At 35.1% G+C, this 20,943-nt stretch overlaps 1 protein-coding gene and 1 long non-coding RNA gene across 2 annotated transcripts in view; both read right to left on the reverse strand.

The window, feature by feature from the left end:
* Positions 1-1,818: 1,818 nt before the first annotated feature.
* On the reverse strand, positions 1,819-6,894 carry LOC138701952 (uncharacterized). The gene is made up of 3 exons (XR_011332733.1): positions 6,136-6,894; positions 5,780-6,029; positions 1,819-5,517 (listed from the first exon to the last, which is right to left on the reverse strand). It is a non-coding gene; the product is annotated as an uncharacterized lncRNA (long non-coding RNA).
* An 11,757-nt stretch (positions 6,895-18,651) lies between these two features.
* LOC138701956 (uncharacterized) overlaps positions 18,652-20,943 on the reverse strand; it is a 43,410-nt gene continuing 41,118 nt past the window's right edge. The window contains exon 9 of the mRNA XM_069829361.1: positions 18,652-18,963. Within this exon, the coding sequence (XP_069685462.1) occupies positions 18,943-18,963 (21 nt within the window). The 3' untranslated portion in view covers positions 18,652-18,942. The remainder of the gene's footprint in view (positions 18,964-20,943) is intronic.

The following is a 20,943-nucleotide window of genomic DNA, read 5'->3' on the forward strand; positions in this document are numbered from 1 at the left end:
GCTTTAAAATTTTGTACATTCTTCGAATAATGAAAACCAGTGGTTGGTTTGAAATTTTTACGTCAGTTGAAGTTTGTTGATTATGCCTATCTATACCTAATTCAATGAATCCCTCAAAGTGTCTGTTTTAGCATTATAAGTTATGTTTTCCTTCAAAGACATTTTGTCTTCAACAATAATAGTTAACTTTTTCATTCAATGGTAAAATATCGGATTTTATTTTTAATAATTAATTATAGAATAGTGCAATTTATACCGGGCCTATATCAAATTCATGAAGTCAATTAGTTAGAGATCTAACTGTTGGTAAACAAAATTTTCTTCTTAGAAATCTTTTGTCTTGAAGTGAACATTACGGCAAAACTTTATCGTTTCCTCATGTCCTTTTTAAGCACACTTGTGACTAATGAATTCATCATCTTTAACAATTTTACTTAAATCGGCATTTGGACTTGCTCTGTTTAGAGCTGTCATTTCCGCTTGAGCCAGTTTTTATCTTTTAGGATTTCTTACATGGTAAAAAAATATTCTTAATTTAGTGAAATATTAATAATGCCTTTAAAATATAGGACTAGCCAAATTATTTGTCCGAATAACTACCTGAATCACTTATTATGAAAAAACATGAGTCCACTTTCTTCACAAAATCAACAATTCACATTTTTATGTTACGCATCCCAAGACACACAATTTGGATAAAAAAAAAGTAAAGATTTTCAATTTTTTATACGGAGAAACTATAAAGAAACTGTGTTTTATATGAACAATGTAAAGTATATTTATGCAGTTTAGTAACTGTTTCAGTTAACACAGAGAATATGTCATTGCTAATGCACTATCTAATTACACGATGGAGTAGTATCACAGTCTAGTATATACAGTCACGAAGCTCAATACGTAGTAAATATGCAAACATTAGATAGTTACTCACCACTAGGATCGCTAATATCGCCTCATTACAGACAATGCAAAATAGTACCGTCACAGTCTATTGTTTCTAGCACCCTCAAAACTCAAGCTTCGTGACTGTATATAGTAGACTGTGGTATAGTGAGGATCACGTAAGTTCAGTTCCCAAACAGCAAATATTTCCGCCTTGTCAGTGTTGCCAACTGTTACCAGATATCACCACATGTAGTAAAATCACGATCCTATGTACTGAATGACTTCTTTACTCACCGTACTTTACCTTAATGTTGGAAGGTTATTCTAAATAGTTTCAATAATAATGAGAAATGTATTGCTATGTTCTATTCTTTTATTCCTTTACATTAGTATTAGTATTAGCATTAATAGGTTACTAGACGTAAATATACAACAAAGTATAGTATATAATATTCAAGAATCAAATCTGTTCCAAGACCAATTAAATTATTGTCACTTCACTTCAAAGATTCCAGCGTACATATACTGTACTTCCTAAAGGTAGATAAATTAATAACCAATTGACTTTTGGTTGGAATTCGAATGAACTTCTGATTATCTTTTGAAATTAGTAAGGAAATGGATAATACAACTATGCTAAAACTGAAATAATAATAAATCAACTTACAAAAATAATTTTGGTCCTTAAAAGCCATAAGTAATTTCACTTCTAGATACCTTTTTAAAGATTTCATTTGTTTGTAAATTGCTTAATAATGCTACACTTACACTTATTATTTCTGCAACTCCACGTCTGTCATTGAAAAAATGTATGATACATAACTGTGAAGTCTCTTTTTGGCTCTTGTGTCCTAAATTTAAATAAGAAAAAGCAAATGATTCAAGAAATGTGAGCTGGTGATAATTAAATACTCAATTAATAAAATAATTACTACCAAAAGAATATTTTATTAATTCTATACAAAAGATGGATTACACAGAACAGATGGCCAGAAATCATAGATTTATACACAACATACAGCATGAAACGATCATCAAAAAATGCTTTTTGTACACAATAACTTCTTTCAAACGAAGTGAAATAGCCAATAAGTTCAATAAATATTATGCTAATAAGTAATAACTATAATTAATAATTATCTACAAGCTGTAAAAGGGAATAAAATAGTATATTGTTGAAATTAGGGGGTTATGGTTTATTACGTGTATTTATAATTTTAATTACTTTTTCTACATTTAATTATATTTTAATTTCTATTAGATTAGTTGGTGGTGTGGTTGTTAGTTTTATCTGTGTACGTCAGACTATTAAGGAAAAACTGAAAGAAATATTAAATCTACTATCTACTTTATATAACAATATTTAATCAAGAACTGAATATTACTATTAATTTAATAACATAAGACCCAAAACATCTCCAAGTCCAGACAATACACATGCTGATTTTCTTAAACATGTTGGCAAACAAGCAAACTCACTACTTTTATCTTGTAATCTCATCTAAAATACAATATCTGTCTGGAGAAAATCTATCATAACATCAATTTTGAAAAGCAATTATTCAACTAATATCTTTTCGAGTTATCGACAGATACCACTTACTAGTATGATAGCCAAAATTATGGAAGAGATGATTTCATAGATTGAATTGGTTCCTGGAATCTAGTAACTAACTTTCATTTTATTGGGTTGACATTAGAGAATTGCATTCAACAAATGGACAGATTTTAAATTTTAGTCAAGATATTAAAGATATTTTAAACAGAAAACAAAACAACTTAACAATTTTAATTTATTTTCAAGGATCATATGGCTCTGTAGATATAAATCACTTAAGAAATTGCAAACTTAGGGTGTCCATGATAAAGTGTTACACTGGGTCAGTGACTTGATTATTTGATTCATTGTCACAAATATGTAAATAGAGACAGATTCATCTGGGCTTCCCACATTGTTGTTTTCAGGAATACATTTTCCAATATTAATGTCGATGGTCTAACTAAAGAAATAGATCTTATGATAATCTCATCATTTGCAGATAATATGGTTGTCTAGAACAAAAAATCACAGTCCACAAATATTAATAAACTGAGCCAAAATCCCAACAGACTTTTTGACTCTACTTGGAGAACTCAAACTTGCTCAATTACTAATAAAACACAATCCCAAGTTATTTCAAAATGAATAGTATATAAGTTAACTTTAACAGATGATGTTAAGAAATGTGATACTTCTCCAGACATTTTAAAAATCATTAGAAACGATAAATGATCTGGTCAGTGAGTGACTACATACAGTATTTTTTATAGATGGATCCTGTTTACCAAGCCATAGATGTAGTGGTGTTGTAGTACAATACCAGTATATTCCCTTTTACAGGGAATTATATTCAAACACTTGTTTGCCCCATTTTAACCGTGACAACGCTTTTTAGCTTTTTAAACATTCTGGTTATTGTATTGTGTTTGTGTTTAGTGAAAGATTTTAGATAAGGGCGCAAATAGCCATAGTAGCTGACGCGTCCTTTTTAAACGCCACTAACTAACTAACTAACTAACTAACTTCAAACACTGACTAATTTTGATAGTGAAAATTTAGATACACTTTTAAGCTTACAAAATCTCCAGTATCGACTTCATAAATCTGAGAAGGCTGTCATACTATCAGATTCAAAATCAGATGTTCTTGCTGCAGTAATGGACGTAACAGCATGAAATCTCAATATTTTACAGTGTTTTAATATTTTAAGCAAAATGGTCGAATTACATCGACGACTGGTAGTTCCGTGGATCCATGAACTTTATGGAGTGGGAGGTAATGAGGTAGCTGAAAGGTAGCAAAATTACTGTAAGGTTATCTATACCTGCATCTTACCACACTGTTAAAAGAATAACAAGATCAGAACATGACAATGTGGTAACAAAAATCGGAATGATTCTAAAGCAAATGAAAAAATTGCAATAGGCCATCCGGCGTCTGCTCCACGATGGAGGAAAATCCTCAGAAGAAACCAACTAATCAGACCAAATGGGGGATCCAAACTACCCTCGAGTGCAGCTCTGAATTTGCAGGCCAACGAGTCTACCGACTAAGCTACATTGGTGGCTCCACTAAAAATATGAAGTACATGGCACTCAGATTATTAAATTGACAAACCTAAACAATTATTCATCAGTTAAGCTATAAAATATAATACATAGCAAGCAAGTTAATTCAATTTAAAAGTATAAACAATTCAATCAGTTGAAATATACAGAAACTGATAATAAATATCATGCAAATTACTTCACATTACAAGCATAAACAATTCATCACTTGTGGTATACAGCCTACTATTTAATTTACAGCACATACAATTCATCAGTTAAGCTATAGACCTACAGTCTACTATTCAATTTACAGCATATATAATTCATCAATTAAGCGAAACAAAAATATAGTACAATACATAGTAAAAATAATACACCTAATTTAATAACTGAACTTCTATGAAAATCTACAGTGGCAGTACTCATATTATCACAGGCCATGATTGTCTCAAATATTTACAAAGAACTGATATTTCAGAATCTCCCCATGCCATTTCTGAAATCTCAATGAAGATATGGATCATTGTCTTGACTGTTTAACTTTACACAGCTTTCAATCATCTGGTTAAATATTGGAGTGCAAGATAACAAATGACATCAACTGCTGAACACTTGGTATCAATCAACCAACAACTTCATTACATTAAAGGGGAAAAAAAACTGAAAGAATTAATTGTATATAGACACAACACATAAGACAAGGCCGCTTCAGAACAGTAATTGGCAAGGCTCTGTTGTTTTAGGATTCTTATGTAGATTCAATTTCACCTGAAAGAAAAAAGTAGCATCTATAAGTAGTAGTAGTAGTAGTAAAGATAATAATAATAATAATAATAATAATAATAATAATAATAATAATGACTGTAAAGTATGGAAATTAATATTGCAATGTAATATCAAAAGGTGATTTCACACCATCAACTCTTATCATTTAGTACAACTCTTATCATTTAGTACAACAAATCTATTATATTCAGTTGCAATCACCAGTAGCTGTTCTTTCCTCCATTTTGTTGTTGGCTGATTTTTCACAAGTCTGCTATGATATGCAGCACTATCCATGACAATAACGCATTGCCCTAATGTTCTCAGGTCAACAACTGTGTTTGCACCCACTTCTCAACTACAGGGCTATTCATAGCACTATGGTAGTCCTGACTTTTCTTTCAATTGCATGAAAAAATTAAATCAGCACCTGCAATAAAAATTATACCTGGGCATATAATTACGTCACATGAATTCACAGCATTTAAATAAAGAAAATAAAACATAACATAACATGACATGACATGAGATCCTCTTTGGTGAAAGGCTTTCCCACGTTTTTATTTAGTCACCAATTTTTATATTTTTGTACCCTGATTTAAAAAATTACTCTTGCCAAATTTATGTAAAATATAAATCAATATAACTTACCGAGTATAAATCCACCTTTCGTTCCGGCATCTAATCTTCCACCCTCATTTGTTGGTCTATGAATAACACCATTCATGTCACTGGAAACTTCACCTGGTTTATTTCATGAATAAGTGGGTGATCATACTTAAAAAAACAGAGAGAGAAAAGCAATTCACATTGACACTCTAAGAGACACAAAAATTTTAAAGACAGGAAAACCGTTCAAGAATTTTATAACTAACCTCTAGTTATAATATGAAACTATTAATTGCAAAACATGTTGTTCCCACCTGAATTCATTACTAGTAGCCTATATTAATTGCAATTTCATATTCCACATAAGTGTTAATCTATTTGTTAGTAAAAAATTCAATCACTCAATGTCTCACAATACATTGAAATTTACCATTCATAAAAATCCAAGTCTCATCCAAGAATACTACGGGTTTAGGGTTCTCACGCTCCACATTTCTTATATATTCTCTTAAAAACGAATAACATCACTTTCTCATACATGTGTATAAGGATCCCCTTTGCTCCATAGAAATTTCATCTCTTTCAAAATTTTTTTCACCGATGATAAGGATACTCTAAATAAATATGTTTCATAATCATCATTCATATGTTCCAGAACTTTTGCTGCTGTTAGTACTTCCCTGTAACAGTAAATGAAAATTATGCCATATTTTTATACATAGGCCTATGACTAATATCAGAATTACATTGCATAAATCAACACAATAATTCCTGTAACTTCCCTACCTTTATGTAACTTGTCATAAATAAATCTCGCAATTGCATCTTTCGTAAAATCATCAGCATCAGTCACTGGATGTTTACGTAGTCTATGTTTTCCTGGTGTCACGAGTGGGGTCCCCTTGTGTGAATTTATCACTTTCGTGGCTGTAGTTAAGCCAAGCTGTAATAACAAACAATAACATAATACTTCTAAAAATTGTTATATCATAAAATTCATGCATAATACCAACATTTACAGCTATATGAATAGAAAATGATCAACATGTTAGGTTGGGTCTACGATAGGTTTAAGTAGGCTAATATTTAGGTAATTCTCCAGAAAAGCTACACCAAAGAAGGCATAATTTTATTTTGTTTAATTGATTTCTGTGATATTTACATAGTGATGAACACGTGGTTTTAGTGCACAGCCACAAATACTTTCAGCACAAAAATCCTTTGACACTTACCTGTATATTCTAATGCATTGTTGTAGTCCCTCCCTCAAACTTGTTACTAATTACCAATATAACATGCGAGAGGTCCAGGACGAAGAGAAATGGTTAGTTTCCCAGTAGTGCGTCCTCGTCCTCTCGAGTGTTATATCTTAACAAGTACTTTGGGTGGGGTAGCTTTTCTGAAGAAACACCATATTTAATATTACTTAGACCAGTCATGAATAAATTATTCAGCCAGAGTCAACGTTCCTATGCTTTATAGAGTATGTTATATAGTTATTATATAAAACTGAATTATTTTTAAGCACCATAACAGGCCAACATTCATGTAATATTTGCTGCAATATCAAGTTAATAATTACAATATGACTTGTATTTTCTTCGGCCGATGTGGCATGTAAATTGTGATCTGAACGGTTAATTTAATACCAAAAGAGAAAACTGGAAATTTACTTTCGTGCTGTTTGATTACTTGTTCGTCTAATTTGTAAATGTATTTAAGCTATCACCTACTGCAGTATTACAGTATCTTAAATGTATTTAGTTTGGCAATATGAAAATCACTGACTTGATTAAACATTAGGCCTAACCTAAAAATTTGTTTTGTTTGCCCACAATCATGAAATTATTAGTGCAAACTCCTAAAACTGAATACCACTTTGAAATGTATGCTTAAGAATACTTACTCCTAATAATTGTCCTATTCTGGTTGTAATTGCTGTCTCCGTTAGCATAATTCCTTCTTCATTATCTTCTTTCTTCAACTCATTATACACGTGAACTACAGATTTCTGAAGCGTACTCTGAATGCCACACATTTTCTTCCTTGGAGGAGTCACTGCAACACTATTTCATTTTTTTGACATAGTAATAAAAATCTAAACACGAAAGAAATTCATTAAAATTTGAAATAATATTTCTATCCATTACCCACGTGCATTATCACGCCCAAGTATATTATATTCATTCGTACTTATCTGACTATTCTTGAATTATAACCACAACGCAACACATAACATAACTATTATGTATTAATATTAATACTAATATTAATTAATTATTAATAAGTTCGAATTTCACTATCTTCCAGTAACCGGCTGAGAAATCTAGTACAATTTTAATTTCATGGAACTCCAGTACCGGCAAATATTGTCGATATTTGCCTCAGCTGCCAACATACCGGTTACAAAATCACTACCATTTATAGTATTTGTCAGTATCGAAATTCGAAACGAAGTTGGCAAAAGAAAATTCAACCTTCAAACTAGAAAATCACCATAATCCACTAGCATTTGTAGTAATGGGGGAAAAATGGTTAGGTTTCACCCTTAGGGTATCAAGTTACCTGGTCTTCCCTATAGTATGGTCTGTCGTTTCCGTCTAATAACAGAAAACCCGCACCTTCCTCGATGCAAGCTCTAATATGTTTATTTGGGACCTTCGCGATTCTTTAATTGTGCTTTGATTTTCACTCATATTTTCGAAAGAAGGAGCTGTTAAGTTCTGTGAAGGAATAACTATTATCTTCAGTCTGTTATTAAAAATAGAGTATTAAAAATTAACAGTTCTACGACTGATTTGAAACTTCGGTATACTTTTCCAATTTATTACACTCTATTTTTACTTACCCCTCATGTTTCGAATTATGATTATTGAAGTCCGATAATCAAAACTGATCTGAATATATTTTGTGAATTTTGTACATAATATATTCTATCCCTCTGATTTTAAACGTTTCGTCTAGAACTGTCGACAGCGTTTTTAGTTAGTGCTCGCATTTTACTTATGATATTGTTTGTGTTTTGTTTTTTAAAAGAAGTTTAGATAAGGACGCAAATAGCGATAGTAGCTGACGCACCCTATTAAACCTCGTTAACTAAAACGTCTGTCTGCGTTTATTTACCTATATGAACATGGCACACCTAAAAGATTTATTTGTCTATGCCTAAAGGACAAAAGCAAATAACTGTAGTACCGGAAGTAGTAATAATAATAATAATAATAATAATAATAATAATAATAATAATAATAATAATAATAATAATCATCATCATCATCATCATCATATAACAAAAAAAGTAACATTCTATTGGTGTTTATATGACTACTCCCAATCTCTATCTTTTGGAAATGTGAAGAAAGATCCAGCATATTTTGCTAGGCACATTTTTACAAAACATAGAACAAACATATCCACATTTAACTGACATTGTGTAGGCTACAACTATAATGAGAATAATCCTTAGGACATCTTGTGTTTGTCGAAGAACAAATCTCATAAACACAATTCAACGCGCTATTCGTCACATCATCCTCGCTGCCTACAATCCCTGCCGCTAGATAGCACTGGCGAGTCATTCGCTACAATTACCGTGAACTTTCCGGTATTATCATTGTAGAGTATTTGTTTATAGTTGATGATTCCGGCAAAGGGAGACGATATTTTTAAGTTTTTTTTTTCTGTAAAGCTGTTATATTGCTTTTACTGTATAAATGTACTTGGTTAATCAGAAACCAGAGATTAATATGGTATTATAACAATCTTTAATTGTGCGAGTATTAAATATCAATGCTTCAAGATAACTCGATTTCGAACAACCATGTCCATTTCCTGCCTCATCCATTATTGTACAAATTAAGATATGCAACATCCGTTAAACTCTTAGTCTAATCACGTAGGTATTGTTTTTGTAAATGAATTGATATGCTTAATCATAAAGAGTAGATAATGAAGTGAATTATTATTTTCATTTATGATAACATATTCATTCATTCATTCATTCATAGTGTTCTGCACATGGGCAGGTCTTTCACTGCAAACTCAGCATTCTCCAGCTTTCCTACTTTCTGCCTTCCTCTTTGTCTCCTCATATCATCCATATTATATCTTAATGCCGTCTTGTATTATATATATATATATATATATATATATATATATATATATATATATATATATCATTTAATTTATCATTCCGCATTGTAGTTTATGTACCCCAGACAATTAAAACTTAAAACCAGACTCATTGTTGGCAGGCACTTCTCCAGCTCAGTGTGAAATCAGATTTCGAACGGACTGGTGTGATTGTGAATGTGATTGTTTCCGAAGTGTCCAGTATATTATTCTTGATCTACTTCATTCAATTTTGAAGAAATATGCCGCGTAACACTCCATACGTACAAAAGTTTAGAGATGTGTGAAGAAAAAAAAAACGTAATGTGTTGAAAGATTGGGTGGAAGAAGTTGCCGGTGATAGTTCGAAAGCTCGATGTAAATGATGTAAGGTGATATTGAATGCAAAATATTCAGATTTAAATGTCCATACGATTTTACAAAGAACATAGAGCCTACAAAGTGATACTCTTTCCATAATTTAGTCTACATTTTTATAAAATTCTCCAGTTCCTAAAACTGTATAGTTTGTATTTAAAATTTAGAAGTGATGTGTTAAGAAATATCTGGAGTTTTTCAAGTACAGTTTAGCGGTTTTTTTAAGCTTGTGCAGCGGTAAATGGAATTCTGAGTTGGCAACACTGCTGACATCATTGTCAATCTTGGATAATCAACGAGCTAGAAAGAGTAAATAGAGTGGCTAGTTTGGCTTGTACAACGCCCTGAGTGGTGCCAAGCAATGACGTTATATAGTTACTTACCAAGACGAAAATTATGGCAGCCTTGCGTTGTATAATTCTGTCTGCTTTTCATGTGATTCGCACGGAGATGACAGCTATATATATATATATATATATATATATATATATATATATATATATATGCTTTCTGTGTATGTTGAATATATAACTGTAGTAGCAGAAGAAAAAAAAACATAAAAGATGTGTCATATTTCAGCTACATTTTATGAAGTTAAGGCATAGTTTTGCTAATTAGCAGCATTTTGTTGCATGCGTAAATGTGTAACAAAGTTCAGCATACTCTACAGTAGGTCTATGTACACAGTATTTTTTCTTTCTTTGCATGTTCTTTCTTTCACTTTGAAAAATAAGGAACTGGTAAAACAGTGAGTAATAAATATGAAACGGGACAAATGGTATTGCACTGAGCACAGTTTCTTCTGTTCACGACACTTCGAAATTCGAATATAAATACAGTACCGGTATATAAGCTTAGGCTAGTGAACAGTTACGATAGCAGATGCCTACTACCCAGTGCAGTACGGTAACTTTTTATTTCCTTCTCCTCTTCATTAAAAACAATACACTAGACATTTGTCTTATGCTTTTGAATTCTTTCTTAATGAACAAAATTGTGTAATATTCTTTATTTCTGCTCCTTATGTCCTTGCTGCTTAGAGAAGAAGAGCAATACCGGTAACATAAAAAGTAACATCAGATTTTAAAAGTATGTTATGTAGGTGGAAAAAGTAATTTTAAATAATTTATTAAAAAAATATTATTTTCTGTGGCGAGATAAATTAAAATTCTTGTTTAACCAAATGTTTGTGACAGTAAATATAGGCCTAATGAAATATGCCCCTGAAATTATTTTCCTTTCTCCTGACACACGAATTACAGTTTTGTTGGTTACATCTTTATTTCGGGAGACCTTCAAAATATACATTATTGTTAAAAAAAAAAACCTATAAAAGCGTCCTTTTATGATACATCATATTTTACTCAAGTTAGAAGCTTAGAGATAAAGTTTGTTTAACGCAGTTAGAGCTAACTCCCATTCTATAATATCTTATGGTATAATACGTAGTTTTGCAACTTGTAGATACTGGGAGACAATAAGTTCCACATCATTGATAGCTTGGATTTCTTCTCGTATAGGCCTACACTCTTTTAGTTCATCTACACTCAGAATAAAGATTTTTCCTATAAACCCTACCTTTTAGTGTTCCCCATAAATAAAAGTCACAGGGTGTTATATCTGGGCTTCGTGGAGGCCTTTAATTATTACTGATTAGTCTCGTACCGAACAATTAAAAAATCATCCGAATCGTATTCGTCAATTCCCTCATTGACACGGTAGCTGCATGAGCAGTGGCGGAATCTTGTTGGAAATAAACTGACAATCGTTCCGCATAAGAACACTACGTTTTCTGCTTGATTTTCGATTCTTCACTGAGCATGTTTCTTTAAATCTTTTAGCGAGTCGTCTAATTGTTTTGGCAGAAGGCACAGGTCTGTTTGGAAACTTTATTCTAAATTTTCGTCTTGTTTTCGCACACGACCTTCTGCCTTTTATGTACGTATTGTACATTTACACGCGTTCACACGGTGAGAATTTGTTGCTAGTCATTATCTAAATACACAATAATCACTAAACGTTATGCACTAACGCTGTACACCTGAAGAATCGAGAGTTTCATTACACGACTTCCAAGCACACTGAATGCCATATGGCTACTGGAGCTCGATTGCGCGGGACAAACGGTTAGCGCGCGGCGGAAACCACGCAGGGCGCGGCCGGTCGCTCTTTTATGGGGCGTATGATAATAATAGCTCTGTAGATGCATTAAAACTGATGCATAGGCGGAGAGAGAACCTTTTCCTTGGGGACGGGCAAAGCAAAACCATAGAATTCCCATATAACGGGGTTATGGGAGACATCATTTATCTCCTCTCTCCGTTATAGTTTGACCTTTGTACAGTATATCGGAATAAGATCATTTAATAAAGGTATTTTCAGGGGACATATTTCTTAGTGTTACATCCATACCCGCGATGTTTCGGACCGAGTTGTATAGGACTTGAGCTGTAGGTCTACTGCAAATTATACGATTAATAGGGCATAACTTAAAACAATCTCCCTCTCTTTCTCGTACAGAAACACATGCATACATCAAAAAACTATGTAATAGCGCTAACAGAAACTTTTTATATGAAGCTCACCTTCTTAAGATATCATATGAAATGTAAACTCTAATTATTTTGTTTAATCTCGTCTTTAAGTTTACACATTATACCAGGATAACTTTTATTTTTTCTGCATTGTTGTGCAGTATGTTATTCATATTTCTCCAAGTGGCAGCCTGAACACCTGCAGACTTCTAACACAAGTACAGGCTGTTACAAAAGAAACAACACAGTGCTTCCATTCCTCAAATGAGATATACATTCCGAAATTTAAAATAAATATTATAGTCCAGATACATGATTTGAAGACATTAATTCATCAATTGAAGCACATAAACGAAAGCAAAACAGATGTTTTGAATTCAATATTTCCTAACGTTAACAGAAAAAAAAGAGTTCAGACAAGTTTGGGGGGTCAGTGCCACCCATGCCACCCCCCCCCATAACTCCGCCTATGGACTGATTTGCTCTGATCTCCGTTGACGTCCCTCTGCTTACTATAGAGAGAAGGGGAAACGAGAGTGACGTACAAAATGGCGAAGCTTGTGAAGGGTGATGCGAAGATGTAGAAAGGAAAACTCTGATTAGAGATATAATGATCTATTTATTAAATGTTTTTGACTGGAGATATAAGTGAGAGACAAAAGAGTTCCTGGGGGGGGGGGGTAGAACGACGCTTTCCCTGTGAGGAGGTGGTTAGTGGAAAGGAATTTGGTAGGCGGGAAGCTGATTAGTGGCCGTTCTTGGATATCGAGGCTCTTCAAACAAATTGCCCGCGATTCGACGATCACAGAGAACCATCTTTAGTTATCGGATCTCGGCAGACTTGGCCCACGACTCATCAACCACTGAAGGGGTTTAAATTTTCTCTTTGCTAAAGAGGTCTGCTGACAATGGCTATGCAGAAAAGTAACCGTCGTCGTCCTCCTCGGCTGCCAGCTCCGTCATATATGGAGAGAGTATCTCGAGAATGGCACGTCGATGTCGATAATTAACTACGTACACTGATTAATTTGGGCGCCAGCCTCCTCGAGATTACTCCGGTAGAGGATGAGGTTCCCAGGTCAGCTGCAAAAACGGTCGGGACATGGGGTTTGGGAGACGTGCTCGTAGGTTGAAATGATGTAGGCGCACACCAGAAGTTGTTGGTAAGAACTATGAAAGCGTTTATTATTACTATTAAGTGTTCGTTTCAGATCAGCAGAAATGCGCGTCCAAGTGTATAATATCTCGCTCTCAATTCCCGCAAGTTGATATACTAATTTCTGACTTCACGTAATTATATAATTTGTACTATAAAACACCAGTAATATAACGGACAGTTGATAACGTGATGAGAGGAAAGAATTCAGACTTATAATAATAATGCAACACACGACTTCTTACTACACCCACTAAAAAATTCTAAGTCCGTAAATTGTTATACTTCCGAGTTAGGTTTGCCGAGAATATGTGGAGTGCAACTTCTCCGTACGAGTTGTATATGCCTTCCGTCTATCTGCCAAATCTATCCTCTACTTTCAACCACCAAACATAGAATTTCGCCCTCCTATCTATATATCACGTGTCTCTATTAAGAATCCTGATTGGCCATGATTACACTTACGTCACTTAAGACGCGTTCTTCAAAAATTGTTCGTTAACTAGAACATCTCCTACTTCCGGCGTCCTATTCTCTGACATATACCAGATCATCTCTATTGGAACCTGGCTTGGCGTCATCTTACTGACCACCCGCAGGCAAAGTCCATACATTCCCTCATCAGTCAACTCCACGCCTGGACACATGTTTCCTGTACCCCTAGCTTGGGTTCGGCCTTCCTGTCCACCTGTTACTTCCGTCTCAGATTTTTGAAACTAACTTACACGTCCGCGCATCCTATCCATATAAGAATATTAACACGAAATACTAATCTAATCAAAATCTCCTTATCCTATACGAGGAACCGTCTCAAATGCCCTCTCATAACAAAGAATATACCCAAGGGAATATTTGTTGTTATGAGACGCCCCAAAATAATACCTTCGCTACTAGTCTCCGGTGTCCCCTAATTAGTCACACTTGGATACACCTTTTGCTATGCTTATAAACAATGTACAAATTTACACTTACAATTAGTACATATTTACAACTATTCACATGTATGAATCTATATACACACCTCACGCCTGCTTACACCTCACACGTCAGTTTAACTGACTTCTACCTGACATATATACAGCATCCAATCGTAACATTCAGGGCACATCCGAATACAATGGCGCTCTCTCACTCACATTCATGATCGGTTCCTTGATACATACTTATACTTATAACATAGAAATAAGAATTATGAACCACAATAAAAAATATACGCTAAATAATACATAATACATTTTAAAATACCAATTAACCCTTTATATCATACTTCACACATTAGCTGAAACCTTGACAACACATTTACCTTCATAAAACCGAAATAATTATTAACCAGAATCAAAATTATACTAAACGATACATAATACTTCTGAAATACTGACTCTATTTATCATATCCCATACACAAGCTGCAACCTTGAATACACATCTCGAATAACGTCCCCTCAATATAAAGGACAACTTTATGTCTCGAACTAAAATGATGGTCTGGCACTTAATATTGATTCTAAAAAAAATGGATACATATTCAAATCGAATCATTCAACCTCTACAAATGAATGAACATAAATGAAGTTAATTAAAAAAAATATTCTATCATTATTATTAATCATTATTAATTCTTATTAATATCATCTTTAAATTATTGCCACAGGGAATACTACTTATCGCGTGATCCTACAAGAAAACACACAAAAAAAACAACTAATTCTGAAGGTGGCAAAAAGAAAACAAAAGTAACAAAAATTTTTCCCAAGGTTAACATTTTCAGCACTGAAATCAGTTCTTGGTTCTAGTTGCTTATACCGCTCAAAGACTACATGCACAAAACAAACACATTCTTATTTTTCTTATAATTAAAATCATATTATTTTCAACTTTACACAACTTCTCGTCTATTAACCTGGTACGTCGCCTGGATGTCTATCATGAATCGGATCGTCATTCTCCGAATGGGATCGTATGCGGCCTTCCTCATATGTCATTGTGCCATTCTTAAATTGACAGTTTACACGTGGAGACACGCTACTCCTCACATTAAATCTACCAGCATGCTTCCACTTAACTTTTTCTCCTCCTGCAGAAAAATGTGGCCTCCAATAGCCCTTCCTATACTCACTTCTTTGATCGTTGCAGTACCGCTTCCTATTGTTAGAAAATCGGTTCACAAAATACCGCGTGTCATTATTGTAGGGTTGTAAACCATGACCGCCAGCACTGTGTGGCCGATCCCTGCTCCAACCGTCATTATGGTCATTGCTATTGTATCCTCTGTGGGGTGGGAAGGCTTCTTCTGCCCTCCGCCCCATGTTTGTGATGGTTTTAGCATTCTCTTTCTCTATCCCAAACTCATCAAACTTTTCGATTACTCTATTTACTTGCTCCTTGAATGCTCCATAACTTTCTAACACCTGGCTCTTTAGCCTGATACTATTCTCGGTTAACCTATACTCCGATTCATTACTATTCTCATCGAGATTATCGTCCAATCCATTAATATCCATATTTATTTTACTTTCCACCTCATTATTATTTCCGGCTACCTTAATATTCAATTCCCCAATATTCTCATTAATATCCTCAGCTAATTTACTCTCCACTCCATTACTATTTCCTGCTTTCTTATTATTCAATCCATTAATAATCTCAGCTAACTTATCTTTCAGTTCAGTACTATTTTCATCTAGTTTCTCTTTCAACTCATTGATATTCACAGCTAATTCAACTTCCACTTCATTACTGTTCTCAGCTACCATATTATTCAATTCATCAATATTCTCTTCTAATTTATTATCCAATACATTACAATTTTCATCTAGATTATCTCCCAATTCATCAATATCCATAGCTAATTTATTTCTCACTTCATTACTATTCTCGGCTATCTTACTATCCAATTCACTAGTATCCACAATTAATTTACTTTCCACTTCATTACTATTCTCGGCTACCTTATTATTCAATTCACTAGTATCCTCAATTAATTTACTTTCCACTTCATTACTATTCTCGGCTACCTTATTATTCAATTCACTAATATCCTCAATTAATTTACTTTCCACTTCATTACTGTTCTCGGCTAGTACATTTCCCAATCTATTATAGCTCTCTTCTATCATATTTCCCAATCTATTAGATCTCTCGTTCATTATATTTCTTAATTGACCAATTTGCTCTTGATATACGTCAGAACTTTCCATTAACTGGCTCTCTAGCCTACTACTATTCTCAGCCATCCCACTCTTCAAATTACCGAACTGGCTCTCTAGCCTGCTACTATTCTCAGCCATCTCACTCTTCAAATTACCGAACTGGCTCTCTAGCCTGCTACTATGGCTCTCTAGCCTGCTACTATTCTCAGCCATCTCACTCTTCAAATTACCCATCTCACTCTTCAAATTATTACTAGTTTCTATCATTTCGTTCCTCATCTGATTCATCTGCTCCAATATCCGCTCTAACACACTATTTGACATGACATTGTCCGAACCTCGCGAACTTTCTTTATCTTGGCTAGTACTCGTCCCTGCTGTAGTCTCCATTTTTTTTTTTTTTTACTTCTAGTCTGGCTCCTTAGCAACATGTAATATATAATATATCTTCAACAATTCCCCTTAAACTCAAAAACAAAATAAACCCTACCAAAATGAATCACACACATGTACATATATATGGACACAACAATTGAAATGAAACCCTTTATGCTTACGTATCGACGTCTTCTAGGTTACGCCTGGTTGATCGTCTCCCCCACCGTCCATCATTGTTCTCAGCTGTTTGGGGTCTGCCTGGTGTTGTGGCCGTCGGTCGTTGACACTGCATGATACTGCAAGCTGCTCTACTAACACTGCTTCGGCTGTCGGCTCTCGCGTCGATCCCCGCTGCGATCATTGTTGCCATCAGCCGCATTAACCCTGCGTCGGCTGTCGGCTCTCGCGTCGATCCCCGCCGTGGTCATTGTTGCCATCTCGAGCCCGACGTTGGGACGCCAAATTTTGTAACAGCCGTCCTTCGTTGTTGGTCGTCGTCGTCGTCGCCATATCTGCGACGGTTGGCCCCACGTTGGGCGCCAAAATATGTAACCGTCGTCGTCCTCCTCGGCTGCCAGCTCCGTCATATATGGAGAGAGTATCTCGAGAATGGCACGTCGATGTCGATAATTAACTACGTACACTGATTAATTTGGGCGCCAGCCTCCTCGAGATTACTCCGGTAGAGGATGAGGTTCCCAGGTCAGCTGCAAAAACGGTCGGGACATGGGGTTTGGGAGACGTGCTCGTAGGTTGAAATGATGTAGGCGCACACCAGAAGTTGTTGGTAAGAACTATGAAAGCGTTTATTATTACTATTAAGTGTTCGTTTCAGATCAGCAGAAATGCGCGTCCAAGTGTATAATATCTCGCTCTCAATTCCCGCAAGTTGATATACTAATTTCTGACTTCACGTAATTATATAATTTGTACTATAAAACACCAGTAATATAACGGACAGTTGATAACGTGATGAGAGGAAAGAATTCAGACTTATAATAATAATGCAACACACGACTTCTTACTACACCCACTAAAAAATTCTAAGTCCGTAAATTGTTATACTTCCGAGTTAGGTTTGCCGAGAATATGTGGAGTGCAACTTCTCCGTACGAGTTGTATATGCCTTCCGTCTATCTGCCAAATCTATCCTCTACTTTCAACCACCAAACATAGAATTTCGCCCTCCTATCTATATATCACGTGTCTCTATTAAGAATCCTGATTGGCCATGATTACACTTACGTCACTTAAGACGCGTTCTTCAAAAATTGTTCGTTAACTAGAACATCTCCTACTTCCGGCGTCCTATTCTCTGACATATACCAGATCATCTCTATTGGAACCTGGCTTGGCGTCATCTTACTGACCACCCGCAGGCAAAGTCCATACATTCCCTCATCAGTCAACTCCACGCCTGGACACATGTTTCCTGTACCCCTAGCTTGGGTTCGGCCTTCCTGTCCACCTGTTACTTCCGTCTCAGATTTTTGAAACTAACTTACACGTCCGCGCATCCTATCCATATAAGAATATTAACACGAAATACTAATCTAATCAAAATCTCCTTATCCTATACGAGGAACCGTCTCAGCATTTAACATAGAGAGTTTTGATGGAAACTGAACGGAAGGAATTCGAAGGCAGGAATGATAGAGGAGAGACTGACGAAGAGGTGAGATGATGAAGTGGAGAAGGGAAGCGGATGGTGGAAGAGCTGCAGCTGGATCCCGGTTTTCTGCGCTCTTTTATACAGCGAGTCGCATCTCTGTCCTCTTCAGTAGCGGCCCGTGACAGAAATTCTCGGCGAGGTGGAGAAAAATTCTCTCCGGCACCGGGTTTTCAGCTCTACGTGCTGACGAATTTTTCTCCGCTCCACCCATCCTTCATCATATGGTAATGCAGAATTCCTGCACGGAAATATCATACGTACTTCAGTACATCACAATAATATGATATGCGTAAATAATCACTTAGTGATTTTACCCCTTCAGGCCTGATGTACTTTATAGTGTACATTGTTTCTTTTTTTGGAATGTCTTCGATACTTTTAAATATTTTGAAAAATTCAATGTGATAGAAATGGAGAATATTATTTTTGAAACATTTCAATACTTGAATTACAAATTTTAGTGTCCCAGGGGTCAAAACTGTTCCCAAATTTTTATTTTTTGTGAAGACTTGATTTGGGAATTTTGAATCCCCAGAATGATTATGTGACCAGTTTTTTTTTCAATTTTTTAAATATAAATTCAGGATTGAAGGGGTTAAGACGGCGCTCATTCCGTCGGATCCCAGCCACTTAGTCACTCGTAATGAGTGCACCTCTGCACAGCGTGTTAGACATTGTGCCACTGTCACACATCTGTGACACAGTGCATGTGGGTTGGCCACTAAAGGGAAACTAAGAGGTGGAACTTAAACTGAAAGGATTCAATCCGGCATTGGAACTGGAATCCGGTGCGACCTAGTGGATAAAGCGTCAGCATGTAGAACTGAAAACCTGGGTTCGAGTCCCGGTGCCGGAGAGAATTTTTCTCCGCTCCACCGATCCTTCATCATATGGAAATGCAGAATTCCTGCACGGAAATATCATACATACTTCGGTACATCACAATAATCTGATGTAACTTGTTTACGTAGATCTATCTCCTATACATAATGTTTATTATTGATGGTGTTATTATTATTATTATTATTATTATTATTATTATTATTATTATTGAAAATAATAAAATGTTGCTAACCAAATAAGTTGCTATTTATACAAAGAGGTTGACTCTGTGCTCCTCCGTCCTTCGTATACCACATAACGATTTATGTTGCCCGTGCCAGGATGCATTGAAAGCCCGCGTTTTAAAATTATATTTCTGAAAAAAAATTGTCAGTGATGATGTAGGTCTGTCTCTATTTAAAACTTCCCTTCTTTAAATATATTTTTTTCTCGAAAAGGTAGACGCTTAACAATGTATTAATTATAGGCCTATCATCACTATCGCTCACATCTGTTTCAGTTTCCATTTTCTTGAAATACACAATAACACTCGATCACACTCACTACTGTACTAGTTGTGAAGTACAATAGTACAACACTCTAACGCATACATGTCAATCCTGTGCATCGAGTGTGAAGGATTGTTTGTGTACGTAATAAAAAATAGACAACTCCGCCACTCTATGCTTGCGCAGTGGTGAAAGCAGTTCGTAGGCCTACGTCTCAGTATTAGTTACTCTGAGTTGTTTCTTACCCTGGACGGCTATGTTATCTGTACAGTGGTGTTTAGATATGGTTTAGGTATGATGGAGTGTAATGTGCAATGTGTATTTCGATCCTGAGTGGGAAGAGCAGTATTTATGTGTATTACATAACGGAAAAGAACGGTGTTTGATTTGCTCCATGGAACTAGAGTGCGCAACACATAATATTAAACGACATTTTACTCATACGCACGCAGAAGCCTACGGATGGACGTGATAAATTATCAGAAACCGCCCGAGAAAAAGCCATTGATGAATGTCAGTCAACAATTAAGAATAATCCTTCATCCTACAAAAGCCGCGGTTCGTGCGAATTATAAGATATGTAAACTGACTGCATCTTAGTCAAAACCATTCACTGAGGGACAATTTGTTAGTGATTGTACAGGGATATTTTATTTTTACTTCAATTTTTATTGTACCTGGGTTTTTAAATGTACTTCACTCCCACTCCTTCTAGTAGCAAAATTCCACACACAACCAAATCCGCAAAGTCGTCTTACGGTCATAGTAAACAGTACAGAGAGAGAGAGAGAGTGAGTGAGTATAGTATGTTCCAGAAATATGATCGCATTTTTCAGTGAAGAAAGAGCATCCATTCACTATTGAATCATATTTTCGCACAGGTACTG

The sequence above is a fragment of the Periplaneta americana genome, chromosome 1 (genome assembly GCF_040183065.1).
Source record: "Periplaneta americana isolate PAMFEO1 chromosome 1, P.americana_PAMFEO1_priV1, whole genome shotgun sequence".
Taxonomy (NCBI): domain Eukaryota; kingdom Metazoa; phylum Arthropoda; class Insecta; order Blattodea; family Blattidae; genus Periplaneta; species Periplaneta americana.